The sequence below is a fragment of the Lepidochelys olivacea genome, assembly GCF_965140295.1.
Source record: "Lepidochelys olivacea isolate rLepOli2 genome assembly, chromosome: 6".
Taxonomy (NCBI): domain Eukaryota; kingdom Metazoa; phylum Chordata; order Testudines; family Cheloniidae; genus Lepidochelys; species Lepidochelys olivacea.
In genome coordinates, this window is record NC_140416.1 from 111,823,870 (window position 1) to 111,840,906 (window position 17,037).

Consider the following 17,037-nt stretch of genomic DNA (forward strand, 5'->3'; position numbering starts at 1 on the left):
TATTTATTTTTTTTAAAAAAATCATTGATTTTTATCCACCCTGATTGTGAAGTACTTTGAGATAGAGTTATGGAAAAAGCACTGTGTGAGAGCTAGAAGGTGGTGGTGGGGTTAGTAGGGGGTTGCCATAAATGTGTTGGAGTCTGGGGGGTACTCTTGAATGTTACTTCTCTGCGTGCAGTATCAGTTGTCCAGAAGACATTTTCATATCATGGAAACTGTTGTACAGCTTTAACTATCATGGTCACTTCCTGGCTCGACTGATAGAGTAATGACACCTTTTGGATGGCATGGCAGTTAGAATTGCCTCAGCAGTAAGGATGATATTTCATTTGGAACTGGCTGTATTTACATATAATGATGACCCACTTTACTTATAGGGTTTTTTTTTCATGAGATACCACAATATAGCTAAGCAGTAACTTCTGCTTTCTGAAGCAGGATGCAAATGATGTAGGATGTCCCATGATATATAAACATAACCTCCAAACTGAATATATGTTTGTTTCCAATCAACCCATTGGGGTCATTCTGGAGGACACATTTCAGTGATTGAAACTTAGTCTGGAAAAAGAAGAAAAAGCTGAGGATTTATCTGCTGCCAGGAACATTATCAACATGTTTGACATCAGCAAGGGAGAAAAAATTCTAGCAAACTGTTACAATATTTGTCACAAAAAAGCCATTCTTTCGTTTTGATCCTGGAATTCTCATGAAACAAGTGCTAGCCTCTCTTTGCCTACAAGCAAGCTGCTAGAGCCATTTTTAGAATAGTGTTGTGGAAGTCAGTGTGTATATACCAGGAGAAGGGGAGCTACTCCTCTCTTCCAACAGCTGATTGATAGATATTCAGAAAAAGTGTAGCTTTGCCTCCTTACTTTGGTGGTTTGTTAATTTTTAGAGATACCCAGAGATACTACAGAGGTTTATATTGATGTGCTTTTCATTGACTGGTCTAGTTTTTCCAGTTAGAATTCAGGTCATATTGGGAAATTGAAAATAATCCTAAATATAGAGCAGAGGGTATCAGTGACCTCATTAAATTTTTCAAAACCATAAAGATCATATAAAAAATTGAACACAGAAACAATTTATTTTATCTGTAGTTAATTCAGGCATTTTGAAGATTAAATTTACTGAGTGCTTGTAACATCATGTGAAGTCACTGGGACTACTAATTTGAATAAAGTTATCCATGTGTAGGTATTTCCAGAACAGAATTCTTACATAATAAAGTAACATTTGTTATTGAAAAGGAAGCAAGCACCTTTCTCCTAATCAAGAAGAAACTTAGATGGAAATGTATTACATGGATTGAGTGGAAAATGTGCATATCCACCTCAAAAGATGATGTCTTCTTTACTGTGTTTAAAGAAAAAACCTGGAATCTGCCCCAGGCTTTAAGTTTGATTAGTTTGGTTTGAATGTGTACTGCTATAATATATTGAAATCCTGGACTTAAAATCTCTGCAGCTTTAAATGAGTTTTTCCTTTTAAAAATAACTTGGTAATAAATGTTAGAAGAAAATTGATAGGTAGGTTTGTGTGTTTAACTGAGGTGGTATGGTAGGCATCAACCTTGCAAACTTTTACCCTTGTGCTAAACTTTCAGCACACGAATAGTCATAATGACTGCAATGGGATATTTAGAACAACCTTGTCAGCTTTTCCTGTTTATCCTCTGGCTATTTATAGAATTAATAATGTGTAATCTTCCACCCATCCCTATACCAGGTGAGCGTAATATCACCATTTTGTTTTGATTAACATAGCCTCTTGTGTCTGGCCAGTCTCAAATTCATTATGCCTTTGTTCCCAGTCCCGCAGTGTGGATAAGCAGCATGCTGTAATCAACTATGACAAGGACAAAGATGAGCACAGGGTGAAGGATCTTGGGAGCTTAAATGGGGTAAGTTGTAAATTCTTCAGCTAGCTAAAACGTATATTCTGTGTAGGTCTAGGTGCTAATCGTACAACATTTGTGAGCATGCTTAACTTTACTTGTGAAAGGAGACCCATTTTGAGTCAATGGGACTTACTCATGTGAGTGAAGCCTAACACCTGCATAAGTGTTTGCATGGCTGGTTTGAGTAATGAGTTGTTTAACTAGACACACATCCATTGAAGTTATTTTCCTTTATTTTGGTGCTCCTTCTCTCCCCACCCTGTTGCCCCCCTCAACCTCAGCCCAGCTGAACTCTTCAGTTGCTAATAAAATTATAGAGATGGTTAGAAAAGAGGGAATTCAATACCCCCAAAATGGGTTGAAATTTTGTCTCTGTTTTGCATTGAAATTTTCTGACTGGCTCTATAAAACTGCAAAACTAGTAAAGATTCTTCAGTCAGCTGTTCCTGCTAAGCAGGGTGACCTTGGGACAAGCCAACTGTCTTGCTAATTAACGATGTACAGTATGGAATGCCATTTAGTTTCTCTGAGACAAACCATTTAAAAATTGCCTTTTAAATAATGAGAATATCCCGCTCTGTTTCTGTTATTAAGATTGAGGGGCAGAATAGCTTAATGAATTCAGCATGAAGCTGGGAGACAGGCACTCTTGAGTTTTAATCTCTGCTCTGGCACTGACTCACTGTGTGGCGTCAGGCAAGTCTCTTAGGGTTTATCTACACACACAAGTTGTACTGCTTTAGCTAAAGCTGTGTAGTTAAAGCAGTACTGACCCCTACTGTGGATGCAGTTATATTGGTATAAAGGTGCTTTATACTGGCATAGCTATTTCTGTAGGGAAAGGAGAATACGCTATATCCGCATAATGTACCTTTATAACTGTGTCCACATTAGGGGTTGTACTACTATAACTATTTTGGTTTATAAAAAATCATCCCCCCTAAATAGTATACTGGTACAAAAACTGTATGTAGACCAGGCCTTGGGCTCTCTGCCAGCGTTGTCCTCTATGAAATCCGTCATTATGTACCTCACGGAGGTGTTGTGTGAAGGGTAACTAATTGTTGGTGAGGTGATTTGAAAATGGAGAGCTCTGCAGAAGTGCTAAGTATTATTATTTTGTTACATAAATACTGTAGGTGGCTCACTAGCTCAGAACTTATGAGGCAGGTAAGTCACTGTGGCAAAGCAGCAGCAGCTGAAAGGGACTGATAGGTGACGGCAGAGATGATGCAGGCTGCTGTGCTCTTGCTTTAAATAAATATTAATATTTAGTAGTCGTAAATATAACAAACCAGCATTAATTAGAAGAGGTAAGCTCTGCGTAGGGAAGTTTGTATCCCCCCCCCGCCCCGACCCCTGTACCTATTTTTGTTCTGAAACTACAGGCCAGGTCCTTAGCAGGTATAAATCACTGCAGCTCTGAAGTCCATGGAGTTTTGCTGGTTTTACTCCAGCTGAGGATCTTGCCCTATGTTCTAAACCAGGGATCAGCAACCTTTGGCACTGGGCCCGCCAGGGAAATCCGCTGACAGGCCGGGTCGGTTTGTTTACCTGCAGCATCCACAGGTTCGGCCAATCACAGCTCCCACTGGCCGCAGTTTGCCGTGCCAGGCCAATGGGGACCGCAGGAAGCGGCGCGGGCTGAGGGATGTGCTGGCCGCCTCTTCCCGCAGCCCCCACTGGCCTGGCACGGTGAACCACGGCCAGTGGGAGCTGCGGTCGGCTGAACCTGCGGACACTGCAGGTAAACAAGCCGTCCCGGCTCACCAGCGGATTTCCCTGACGGGCTGCCTGCCAAAGGTTGCCAATCCCTGTTCTAAATATATTTCACTGGATTTAATACTTGGTCTTGTCATGCATGCTTAACCTGGGCCATTGTGAAAGGATTAGGAGAGGAAAGTGATGCCCCAGCACTGAAGGCATATTTGCTCATTTTCCTTTGTAAACCTGTTTCTTCAAAGTCACTTTTGAGAGAGTGATTTTTTTGTTGTGTTTCGCAAGCCGTGACTCTGCTCTTATCCACCCAGGAAAGGAATTGCACTGCAGCTCTGAAAACCCGACAACTGGCAGCTGCCGCTCATTTCCTATCTGTGTAGAATTCCACCTCCGAGCATGTGATAATTCCCAGTGTTTGACAGTGTCCATCTCCTGATCTAAGTGCAGCTGTGTGCCTAGCCCCCAGCAGCATGCCAGCATTTGTTCGCATAAGTTTGTGATCTCTTTTTATTTTTGAACTGGACATACAAAAAGCACGTACACACAACTGCCTGATTCTCACAAGTGGATTGATTTCTTTTCTATTAGGAGGCCTGGAGTCAATTTCCAGCTCTGCTGCACACTTCTTATGTGACCTTGGGCAAATCTCTTAGTCCCCCTCTGTAAAATGGGAATAATTAGTTTGTAAGCTCTTTGGGCTAGGGGGGCATCTTTTAGTTCTGTGTTTTGTACAGCACCAACCATGATGTGACCTTAGGTATCACTTCAGTACAAATAATAATGATGCTTCCTTTCATGCATGGCCTGCCTCCCCTTCCTCCCTCCCTCCCCCCCCCCCCCCGGTCTCTTCAGTTTATTTAAATTGTAAGCTTTTTGGGGGACAGACCTGTCTCATAGTTTGTACATGTGCAGAGCCTAGCATGGTGTAGTACTGATCTCCACAGGGTCATGTGGGTGTCACTGTAATAGCTAAAGAAAATTAAATCCAGTACACCGAATATGAATAGTTCTAGCGACTGTTGAACTATATTTTGTTTTCACTGGTTTTTAGGTGGAGCTAGGTGTTTTCAGAGTTGTAAACATGAGTTCCATTGGGTTGCCTGGCTAAATATGTAAACATTATGCCTTTCATCAAAACAGGGTCTATGCTTCTGTGTTGCAGACTTTTGTGAATGACGTCCGGATTCCTGACCAGAAATACATCACGCTAAAACTGAACGACGTGATTCGTTTTGGCTACGATATCCTTATTGCCTGAGCACAGTATTACACACTGTTTTTGTTTTTAAGTTCTCTGTTTGTTATGTTGAGGGTTAAATATCCTTAATTATGGCTAATGACTAAGTGTGTTGATATTTCCTTTCAGAGCCTCTGGATGGCTCATCAGCTTAGAATTTCTGCACTGTGGGTTTGATCCAAAGCATGCAAATGTCAACTCCCTTTGATTTTACTGGGCTTTGGATCAGGCCTTATGTTGGCAGTAGCTGCATTCATCATAGGTGCCATCTCTAGCTCTCTCAACTTAATGGGACTAAATAAGTGGTCCCGGATAATCTCCATCCAAGAATATTAAAGAAACTGACACATGAAATTGCAAGTCCAATAGCAAGGATTTTTAATGAATCTGTAAACTTGGGAGGGAGGGGCATACCTTATGACTGGAGAATTGCTAATATAGTTCCTATATTTAAGAAGTGGGGGTGGGGGAAGTGATCTTGGAAACTACAGGCCTGTAAATTTGACCTCAATTGTATGCAAGGTCTTGGAACAAATTTTGGAAGAGAAAGTAGTTAAGGACATAGAGGTAAATGGTAATTGGGATAAAATACAACATGATTTTACAAAAGATAGATCGTGCCAGGCCAACCTGATCTCCTTTTTTGAGAAGATAACTGATATTTTATACAACGGAAATTCAGTAGATCTACTCTACCTGGCTTTCAGTAAGGCATTTGATACAGTTCTGTGGGGGAGATTATTAGTTAAATTGGAGAAGATGGGGATTAATATGAGAACTAAAAGGTGGATAGAAGGAACTGGTAAAAGGGGCAAGCGACTACAAACGGTCATACTGAAAGAAGAACTGTCAGGCTGGAGAGAGGTTACTAGTGGAGTTCCTCAGGGACTGGTCTTGGAATCAGTCTTATTTAACATTTTTATTATTGACTTTGACACAAAAAGTGGAAGTGTGCTAATAAAATTTGCAGATGACACAAAGTTCCTCCCATACAGATGAAGACCGGAATATCATACAAGAAGATCTGGTCGACCTTGAAAACTGGAGTAATAGAAATGGGATGAAATTTAATAGTGGAAAGTGCAAGATAGCAACAAGAATTTTTGTATAAGCTGGGGACTTATCAGTTGGAAGAGACGGAGGAGGAGAAAGACCTGGGTGTATTGATTGATCACGGGATGACTATGAGTTGCCAACGTGATGTGGCCATGAAATAGTCCTAGGATGCGTCAGATGAGGTATTTCCAGTAGAGACCGGGAAGTGTTAATCCCATTACACAAGGCACTGGTGAGACCTCGTCTGGAATACCATGTGCAATTCTGATCTCCCATGTTTAAGAAAGATGAATTCAAACTGGCAATGGGGCAGAGAAAGGCTGCTAGGATGATCCGAGGAATGGAAAACCTACCTTATGAAAGGAGACTCAAAGAGCTTGACTTGTTTAGCTGAATCAAATGAAGGCTGAGGGAAGGTATGGTTGCCCTCTATTAAAATATCAAAGGAAATACCCGGGAGGGAGAGGAGTTACTTAAGTTTAGCACCGATGTGGCCACAAGAACAAATGGATATAAACTGGCCATCAACAAGTTTATGCTTGGAATTACTTGAAGGTTTCTAACCATCAGAGGAGTGAAGTTCTGGAACTGCCTTCCAAGGGGAGCAGTGGGGCAAAAAACCTAACTGGCTTAAAGACTAAGTTTGATAAGTTTATGGAGGGTGTGGGATGATGAGACTGGCTACATGCCATTGTAGGCAATCTGCGACCGCTAGCAGCAAATATCTCCAGTGGCCGGTGATGGGCCACTAGTTGGGGAAAGCTCTGAGTTACTACAGAGAATTCTTTCCCAAGGTGTCTGGCTGGTGGGTCTTGCCCACATGTTCAGGGTCTAACTGATCACTATATTTGAGGTCAGGAAGAAATTTTCCCATGGGTCAGGTTGGCAGCATGGGACATAGGTCACTTGCAGGTTTAAACTAGAGTAAATGGTGGATTCTCTGTAACTTGAAGTCTTTAAATCATGATTTGAGGACTTCTGTAACTCAGCCAGAGGTTAGGGGGTCTATTACAGTAGAGGATGGGTGAGGTTCTCTGGCCTGCAATATGCAGGAGGTCAGACTAGATGATCCCTTCTGACCTTAAAGTCTGTGAGTCTAGGTTTGTTTGTTTTTTTTAACCTGGAACCCTGGATGTTACACTTCACTAGGCACCAGTCTGGGAGCAGACGTGAAATTATGTATTGTGTGTGTGTGTGTGTGAAAGAGAGGAAGAGGGAGAGAATGAGAGAGAGAGAGCTCGCACAACATCTTCCTCGGATTTTATTTTTTTACCCCTTCACAGTGCAGTTTGTCTGCTATACTGAAGCCAACCCCATTATTTGAAGGGAAAACTTGTCTGCAAAACATGTGCCTTTGTTGCTTTGCCTGCAGGTGGCTTGTGCATGCAAACCTTAGTAGTTAAATGTCTAGCTTTTGATTTGCTCCTGCAAATCGCTGCTGGCACTAAACCTGTGGACACATCTATTCATTTTGCAGCTGCAAACTGTACCTTTGTGAAGGAGGCCAGGCACTGGACATGTGGCTACTGTTTGGTTATGAAATGTGTAGACAACCAGCCTGTGCTGAAAATCCTTTGATCTTTGATATCTGCATACTCCCCCTTCCAACCCGCCTACTGGTTTGTTCCATCCATCTGTCACATCTTGTCTTTTAGGCCGTAAGATCTTTGCTGTAGGGACCTGTCAATTACTAGATGTCTGTACAGTGTGTGTGGCATGATGGGGCCCCAACCTAGTGGAGGTCTCTCCGCACTGCAGTATAAGGCACTGATCCAGCAAGGTGCTTACATATGTGCCCCATCTTGAGCGTGCAAGGAACAACAGGACTACTTGCGTACTTAAGGTGAGGCATATGTTCAAGAGTCTTGCTGAATTGTGATTTATATGGCTAATATGTTGGCATATTATTAATAATACTCCAATATCTCTTCTTGGGATCTCTGATTTGAAATATACAGAAACCTGAAGATCATTGTTGTAAACTTGAATGCATCCAAGGTGTTAAGCCAATGGCTAGAGTGCAGGTAGATTTTAATGACTGTGATACAGATCTAAACTTTTCCAGTAGCTCTGGGCATTGCACGTCTTAGTCAAAGGGCCTAATCATGCAGCCGTTACTTGTGGATATTCCTGTTGAAATGAAATACTGCAAATGAGTAGGCATCTTTATGTTGCCCCTCAGTGGGAAGACTTCCGAGAGTGAGGGCTGCCGGGTCAGTTCCCATTAAGCGCAAACTGCACCAAATATGATTTCTGCCCATTCTTCGCCATGACGTTTTAAAGAATGCTTTCTTTGCCTCTCTTGTTCAGCCCTTTACCAAAGGCAGCATCTTTTATATGCTATGAGTCAGCTGAGCTCTGTTGCATAAGGGCGTGCAGCTCTTTTTCCATTGAGAGTGGCACTCACAGGCATAGTGAGGTTTCCCTGCTATGCTCATGCCACTTGTGTCTATTTTTAGTTTAACATTTCCCACCCTGTTTCTTTTTCCCCTCTGCTCTGTGTAATCTTTTATAGGGCTGCTTTTGACAACATTGCTGAATGCTTCCTTTATACATTTTCTGTGCAGCAGAAATTATCTGAGCCCGAACACATGAGTATTGCCCTTTTTGAGAGGTTATAGCAATTCACCTCCTCCCCCCCTGCCCCCCCGAGTTACTCTCCACACAAGAAGCTAATACTGACCAAAAACTTGTTAGTGCAGAGCAGGGTTGTGCCCTGGTCCTATGTGGCTATGCAGGGAGCTAAAGCTACTCTTCCTTCTCTTGTACAATCACATGGGACTATTCCAGTTATGGCTTGGGCATTGAGGGGGAAGGGCAGGAGGAGCTGGGAGTGAACAGTCATGGCTCTGAAATCCTTCCCACGGCTCCTCCTGGTCCAGTCCAGCTGCGTATCACACAGTGCTGTGCCTAAAGGCTAAATATAGCCTATAGAAACTGATAGATAATGTTGCAAAATATGCACAGTGTTGTTTTAAGGCAATAATTATATTGGACCATTTAGCTCTGGTAGAGCAATGACTACTTTCAGTTTCTTCATCAATTTTTTCCTTTTAGGCATTTCCAGTTGTATAATCCCATCTGTTTCAGTTACAGTATCACTGTGTCTTTCATTCCTTCCCTGCTTCCTTAACACGTGCCGTACATTCTAACATGTATGTCTTGGAACAAATTCAACACAAAGTACCAGAGGAAGCATTAAAGGTAAGCACATACGTTATTTTTGTATGGAGAGATTGGTACTTGTGAAGCGATGACAGCATTAAACAGCAAAACCCTACAGTGTGTTCTTAAACAACGTCCTGCATTTTTCGGCACACCGGTGACAGCTTTGATAATGAATTGTGGAAACAACCACATTTTAAGGTTTCCCTTCAATATGTGCTTGGGAGGACCTCACCTTGAGGATATATGTATTTCCCAGCTAGCCCAGATCTATTCTCTCCCTTCCCAACACTAGCATCTAACTGAAATTATTTATGATTTCATGACTGCCAGCTAAACAAAGGGCACTAAAGTTTTAGTGTATAAAGATGAACTCTCAGCACATTAAACTTTTCTTCAGCAGGAAATCAATGTCCTCCTAGAAAGTGAGCAATGAAGGGTGAGTACCTTTCTCTGTGTGCTGTGGCTTATGTCAGCTCCTTAATACTTCCTCCAACGACCCAACGTTGGCTCAATTTACTCTCAGTAACAGTCTCAATTTCAATAGCCTTTTTTTCTCTCCAAAGATCGTAGATATTCCTTATGATTTTCCTTACAGAGCAGTTTCACTTCAGTGAAATGGCTCCCCTAAGCATGAGCTGCAGGATCAGGCACAAAACATAGCAGACTCACTTCACCCATGACAGAAAGTCAGTCCCCTCTGGGGTGGAGTGCCATAAGTGTTTCACAACTCACAGCAACACTGCCCAGCATTTAGAACAAGAAGTACCAATACCAAATGTCTACCTTCAATTGACAGTTATAGTCTCACACCCCTGGTTCCATATTTCAGTCTACTTGTGTAGGAGGGTAGGACAGGGTGACTCTTTCATTGAACTTACTCAGACCTGATTTTTGTGGAAATGCCCTTTTCTGTAGATCCAGTTAGATCATTCAACACTGCCCAGCTTTAAGGGAAACCTATTTTATGCAATATAGCTTTCTGGCCCTTCTGTTTAGAGGTGAGACAATTCATGATAAAATATGTTGAGGTGTCACTGAAGCCTTAAGAGAAGGTAGATAAAAGGATGGTTTTGGAAGACTTCATCATGCTGTTGAGAGAATAAAGAGCGGTGAGGGGGTTCAGTATTTGAATCCTGAATGGAAGGGGCGTTCATTCTAGTTGTCCTTAGTTTATTTTTTAAAGCGTCTCCTAATGAGAGATTTCTTGTGGCAATGTCACTTAATATCCTTCTAAATGAGGTATTTGAAAGCTTCTCAGCTGGCATTTATATGACTCCATAGCCTTTGTTCAGGTATGTATTTTGTTCTTGTTCTCGAGCACAGCCGCGATATTTGTTCTTATGTGATCACATGGGGAGATAGTTTGTCCTTTTCATTGCCTGTTGTATGGCACCACATAGCCTTGTCCACGTTTTTGCTTATGTGTCTGCAGCATGAAAAGTATACTAGCCAACTTCAGATGAGTTTCAAGGGCACCGTGATGAAAAGGGTGGAACAGCCGGTGGAACATGGTGGTTATACCGAATCCCCGCAAGCAAAACTGGAGAGAGGAGAGAAGAAAGCAATTACAGGTACTTGCTCAGAAACCAGTTAGTCAAGGTTCAAAACAGTCACTTACAATGCCTCTTGAGTTCTTTGCTGATTCAGAATAGAATTCTAGTAAGGCAGGCTACTTTTAGAAGCAGTTACAGAGGTCCTCTTTCTAAACTTCTCATTTAAGGATTCTTGTTTCAGACAATGAGCCTGGCTTTCTCTGATGCAGTCTTCAGAAGAAATTTGCCAGTCTGACATTACAAGAGCGCTGTGCTATTGCAATGGTATTTGCAGTGGCATGTGGGCAGAGCAAGTCTGGCTAGTTCTTGGCACCGGTCTAGTTTATTTTTAATTTCTTACCCGGGAACTGGCGTACGAATGGTGCCAGTGACTCAGCTTGGAAAATGCAAGGCTTCCGTGGATGGGCGCCAACCTGCAGGGGATGGTGGTAGCATTGAATTCACTGCAAAAGCCCTTCTCTGGTCTTAAGTAACTGCACTTCCTAACGTGATGGGGGGGTTGACCTCTGTTGTATTTCGGGATGGGTGGATTGCTGCAGGAAACATAAGAACCATGGTGAACCTTTTCAGTTCAGCTGAGCCCCTTCCAATACCTTCTCCCCCACTCCCTTTGTCTGTTGTTCCTGCCCTCCTGCACCTCTGTGCTCTTCTTCCCCGTGTCTAATCCCAACCAAGATGCCTCCTGCTTCTTCCCTACCTCTATGGTGTTAACGGATATAGCAGCCTCTCTTCATTTACTTTATGCTCATCAGAATCGTGATGCATCCCCTTCAGTTGTGCCCAAAGGGCATCGCTTACATTTGGAGCTTCAGAGGTGTGAAATGAGCAATGATCATTGTAATGCACTCTGTGGCTTGTTGCCTGCCATGCATTCTAGAAGCCCCAAAGTGCCAGGAAAGTTGAAGTAAGCAATAACCTGTGGCCTAGCAGAGAGGCTGTCAGACATACTGAATGGGCCCCGTAGACCAGCAAAGGAAGGAGAGGTAGGTGGCAAGAGGGAAGAGCATTGTGTGGTTAAGGGAGGGAAGCCAGGGTCTGGGCTGCAGGAGAGGGATGAGAGAGGTGTGTGGATTTGGTACAAAATCTTTGTGGAAGCATCTGTCTATTTAGATACTTGGGTGGATCTGTCGCTAGTCCTCGCCAGACTGAATGTGGTGACCTTAATCTCCCAAATTGTGTATTGCCCTTGCAAAAATCCTACTAAGCTGGGAGAGCGTATTAAAGCAGCATAGCATTTCTCTTCTGTATTTTCCCCTGTTCTTCACTCCTGCTGTGTGTGAAAGCACACGTGTTCCTGCTCCTGACTATCATTCCCTGCCCCGCAGAAACCCTTTCCCTGGCGCTTTCCATGTGTCCGTGTGTCACTCTTACTTGTAATGAATACAGTAGATGTGGCACATTCTGTCTTGCCTCCTCGAGAATCATTCACAAGCGCTCGGTTAGAGGGATGGACTTGGCTGTGATTAGCTGTGACACAGAGGAGAGTGAAAGGAGGTGAACTTTATCTTGGCCTTGGGGAAAACTGTCTAGCCCTAGAGTGACATGAACCAGATTCTTGAAACGAGTTGCAAATATCGAGTTTGTAGGCTCCAAATGTAATTAATTTACATTTGTCACCCACTGGCTGACATCTTGGCAGCGTGCAGAGATTATGCAGGTGCTTTCCTACTTTGGTTCTTTTCATCACTTGTCACCTTGCAAAATATGTAGGGTTTTTGTTGTTGTTGTTTTTCCAATTGAATCCATGTAACATAGGCAGTTGATACTTGGAAATATCTGCAAATGCAGCATCTAATGTGATTCCTCAAGCACACTTTCCTGGTGTGTAACTCCTGCTAACCCATATGTAATGTTCACTTGCCAGAACAAAACTTAGTTGAATTCATAAAGATTCAGATTGCCTAGGAGGGGTGAATTTTAAGGATTCTGTTTCTTGCTCCCACTGCTCAGTGTCCAGTCAGGCAAGAGGTTGAGTGTCATCTGCAAAATGCTGAGCTCCTGTTAATCCCATTAAGGAAGTGAGTGTTGAGAGTGCTGAGTATGAAGGAGGCACTCAGCAGGATGGGACCCTGTGGACCTCACCCGCAGCCCACCTAAGTCAATGGAAAGAGCTTGATGGGCTTTGGATCAGGCCCCCCACCCTTTGGAAGATGAACTAGCAGAGATCATGCTTAGCCTGCATCAGAGTTTTGACTCATTCACTTTGTCTACAGTTATACATGCATTTTTACTCTGTGTTTTTTGAGGATTGGCAGTGGTTTAAAATCATTATGTTCTTACTTCCATTAATATCTTTACAGCAAGTAGGTTTACTTAGTGGCAGTGAGAAAGAGGCTTTGGAGAGAGAACCGTTCTGCTAAGCCTGTAGGTATTTAGTAATTTGCTTGTAGCAATTTAAAGTACGATCTGTGGTGACAATGGCCTTTAAAAATCTTTATTATAGTTCCAATGGGAGGAAAGGGAGCAAGGAGGCAGGGCTTTTATAGGAGGGCAGGTTAAAAAAAATGCTAGAGCAGGTTAGGAATGGGGGATGATATCGAAAACAATGAATTGGAAAGAGGGGTCTCAACTGTGCTTTTCTGTTTATTCTTTCCCATAATACCCAATAAATCTTTATACTATTAAAAAAAGAATCCTTGTGACTTTTTTAAGTGTATTGCCTTTAAAGTGCAACATATAATCAACCATTGGAGCTTGCTCCTACAGGATGTTATTGAGGCAAGTAGCTTAAACTAAGTGAGGATTAGAAATTCTTATGAATAAGAAAAGCAGCCACAGTTTGACTAGCTAGTGTTAAAAATAAGCAGTATTAGTTCTCATGCTTTATGGGATAAGCTGATCACTGGCTGGATTAGGGAGACATAACTCCCCACGTAGATGGTGTTGCACAATTACTATGCATTATGCAGATTTGAAGACTCTGGAGAACTTGCCATTGGCCATGGCATATTGGGCTAAATGGACCATAGGTAGGTTTTGACATGACAACTCCTGCGGTCTCTGTGCATAATTCTAGATTGGTCATGCAAGGGGTGGTGTGTGTGTGTGTGTGTGTATATAAGCATCCTGCAATACTTGTGCAGTCTAGTGTGTAGCTATTTGAACATACTATTGTTGTAGCTTAAAAACAGTGTAGTGCGTTGTTGTTGTTTTTTTAAATCCTTTAGTATCCGGAACCTTACAGTGCTGGCAGAGCAAAAGAAACACTGATGGCTTGATTTTCAGAAGCGTGGCATGCTCAGAGCTCCCATTTGAAATTGGCACCTTTGTAAACAGGGCCATGGTTTTCCACCCTTTAATTTAATTTCCTTCAAATTCTGTGAAACAGTCTTTATACAAAGTGACCATTGGTTAACTATATTCCTGGGTGCTGTAGAGGACAGAGGGTCTTGTGCTTGAGGCACTTGATTGGGACTCCGGAGGTCTGGTTTCAGTTTCTGCCTCTGCCAAAGAGTTCCTTGGACTAGTCATTTGGGTCTCCATTTCCCATCTGTAAAATGGGGATAATACTTCCTTTGTGTCTGTCTTCTCTGTCTAGATTGGAAGCTCTTCGGGAGAGGGGCTGTCTCGTACCCTGTGTTTGAACAGCACCTAGAACAATGGAGCTCTGATCTCTACTGGGTCTCTAGGCGCTACCATAATACAAATAATAATATTGATAAAAGCTCAAACCTACTGTTGAGGATGAGGAACTATAACTGGATTCGCTGGAGTCCTTGTTTCTAACAGTTCTGTGTAGTTAAATTATGGCATACTGTAGATGAAATGGGCAGCTTTCAAGTCTTGGGGCCAAATCCGTCACTGGAGTGAGCTGGTGTAGCTCACGTGGAGTCAGTTGGAGCTGTTGCTGCTTTTGTAGTGGCGGATGTAGCCCTTTGGCTACTTTCCCCCTGCGGTCATGGTAACATCTGCATTAGAGGATAAGAGAAACCACCGTATTAGATATGCAGCTATCTATATCTCATCCAATCCAGTTGGAAGGAACCTACAGCACATCAAATACTGACTAAATAATTGATACAAATAAGTTTTGGCCATTCCAATGCAAAAACCTCCAATATTAATGTATACTCCCATCAATCACAAGAGACCGTGGTATAGGTTTACCCCACTTTAAAAAAACAACAACTTACAGATAAAAACAGCCAAGGATTTCTTTAGTCTCTCCCCCCCGCCCCAGCTAAATTATAATCTACTATTAGAAAAAATGATAGAGGTTTTAGGAATTACTTGACTTAAAACTATTAAAATTGGATCTTTTCCCTCTCCCCCCACCCTAGGCCTATTCCTTAATGAGCCTGCTATACTACATCTTCTGAAGATGGAAGTTGTACGATTAATGATTAATCGAAAAATGCTTGATTGAGACAGTGTAGATTTCTGATGCTTTTGTTGTGAATAGCAAGTTTCAAAACCTGATTATGCTCTCGTCAGCAAAGGAATTTACCATTATTGTCTCTTTTCCTTTGTAATTTTAACCTCATTTGGGCTACTGGGTAAGTACCAGCCTTTGGCACTAAACCAGGAGGCTGCCAGGAACCCCATCAGTTATATTATCAAAGAAATGGAACCCCGTCGTGATCAAAGCTGCATGTGCAGTGTGAGAGCTTTCTCTAAGGAAGCTGTTAGAGTGGCTGTTTTAATGTATAGTTTCCTCTTTTCCTTGTGCAGCTGGACTGCATTTTTGGTCCTGACCCTTGTTGCCTCATCACTTTTGTTTTAAAAAAAGGAGGACTACCCATCCCCCATTACAGGAGTAAATTGCTGAACAGAACACATGCATGTCAGTAGCCTTCTCTGTATGACACTGTCACCAATCGTTCAATATTTGTCTAGCTGAATGCTCATGCTGATCTCAGTTCTGTCATCTACAAGAATAGTTTTCAGACTTTCTGCCTGAATTGATGAGCCAAGAAATATGTTTGAATGATTTGGTATCATCTGGACAGATTGGCATGACATTGGGAGGGATGGTAATGAGCTGCTATCAATCAGACTGACCGTAATATGATTTAAATGACTGAGTAGTTATTTTTCATTTATGCTCCTCGTGGCACCAGCAGTTTGGGCAGTTTCCATGTTTCTGTGCGTTCCCAACAGCCCTGTGGAAGAAAAGCTGTGGATTTAAGGCAACTTGTGTCTAAGTTGGTTGGTGTATATAATAGGGCGGGCAAAATCTTATCATCCATAATTCCTCACAGAATGTAAGAAATCCTCCTTTTGGGGCCAGATCCTCAGTTGGTGTAAACCAGTATAGCTCTGCTGAAGTCAGTGGACCTATGCAGATTTACATCAGCTGAGGATCTGGCCCTTTGGGTTAGCGTTGAAAGTTAGCAAGCTCCGCTCATTTAATATAATTGCTTATTTAAAATCAGGTTTAATTTAGAAGCTAAAATGTGGTGGAAAATTAACGGTTCCTAATATATTTTAGCCAGACATAAAAAGAGAGAAATGCAGTCCCCTCCCCCTCTACTTCTAGCTGTGCCCTTTGCATTCTTCTTGGAAGTTGAGTGGAATGAAGTTGTAATTTATTCCCTTATCCTTATAGGATGATCAGGGACAGCAAAATGACCCCAAAACGAATGGAGTTCTCTTCTCTCCCCTTACCCCCCGCAAATATTTAATCTTACAATACTGATACTTTTTAACATACCATGTACAATCTGATCTTGCTGTCAAAGCCACGTGGGCAGACTCTGTGTGCTGTTCGGTGCCCCCGAGGAGGAGGAGGGCATTAATTGGCTTTCAATCCTGGCAGTGTAAGTTAGAGCAGGCTTTAGGCTGCTCTGATGCATGCTGGCTGGAATGGTCACCGAGAGCAGTGCACTCTGACCATGCCTCTTCCAACTTTGATATGCTCCTTACATTGGGCACTGGGCCATCTTTGTCACCCATGGATCCCCTACACAAGGGGAATACCCAGCTGCCCCTCTAAGGCTGCTGGAGCAGCTTAAAGCAGCTGGAAAGAGGGGCTGAGGTTCCAGCTAGTTAATTTTTGTTTTGTTTTCTTTTTTTGGCTTCCCCCCACGCCAGTTTTCATTCTGTCTTCACAGTTACATAAGAATGGCCATACTGGGTCAGACCAACAGTCCATCTAACCCAATATCCTGTCATCTGACTCTGGCCAATGCCAGCTGCTTCAAAGGGAATGAATCAAACAGGCAAATATCAAGTGATCCATCCCCTTTTGTCCACTCCCAGCTTCTGGCAGTCAGAGGTTTAGTGATGCCCAGACCATGGGGTTGCATTCTTGAACACTTTGGCTAATAGCCATTGATGGACCTATTCTCCAGGAACTTATCTAATTCTTTTTTGAACCCTCTTATAGTTTTGGCCTTCACAACATCCCCTGGCAATGAGTTCCACAGGTTGACTGTGTGTTATGTGGGGAAGTACTT

General features: G+C 42.6%; 1 protein-coding gene across 3 annotated transcripts in view; it reads left to right on the forward strand.

Annotated features, from left to right (window-relative positions):
- Positions 1 to 17,037, forward strand: part of CEP170B (centrosomal protein 170B) — a 98,634-nt gene that overhangs the window by 24,979 nt on the left and 56,618 nt on the right. For all 3 annotated transcript variants that reach the window (XM_084631031.1, XM_084631029.1, XM_084631030.1), the window contains exons 3-6: positions 1,820 to 1,909; positions 4,788 to 4,866; positions 9,064 to 9,122; positions 10,519 to 10,657. In XM_084631031.1, coding sequence (XP_084487157.1) covers positions 1,820 to 1,909; positions 4,788 to 4,866; positions 9,064 to 9,122; positions 10,519 to 10,657 — 367 coding nt within the window. The remainder of the gene's footprint in view (positions 1 to 1,819; positions 1,910 to 4,787; positions 4,867 to 9,063; positions 9,123 to 10,518; positions 10,658 to 17,037) is intronic.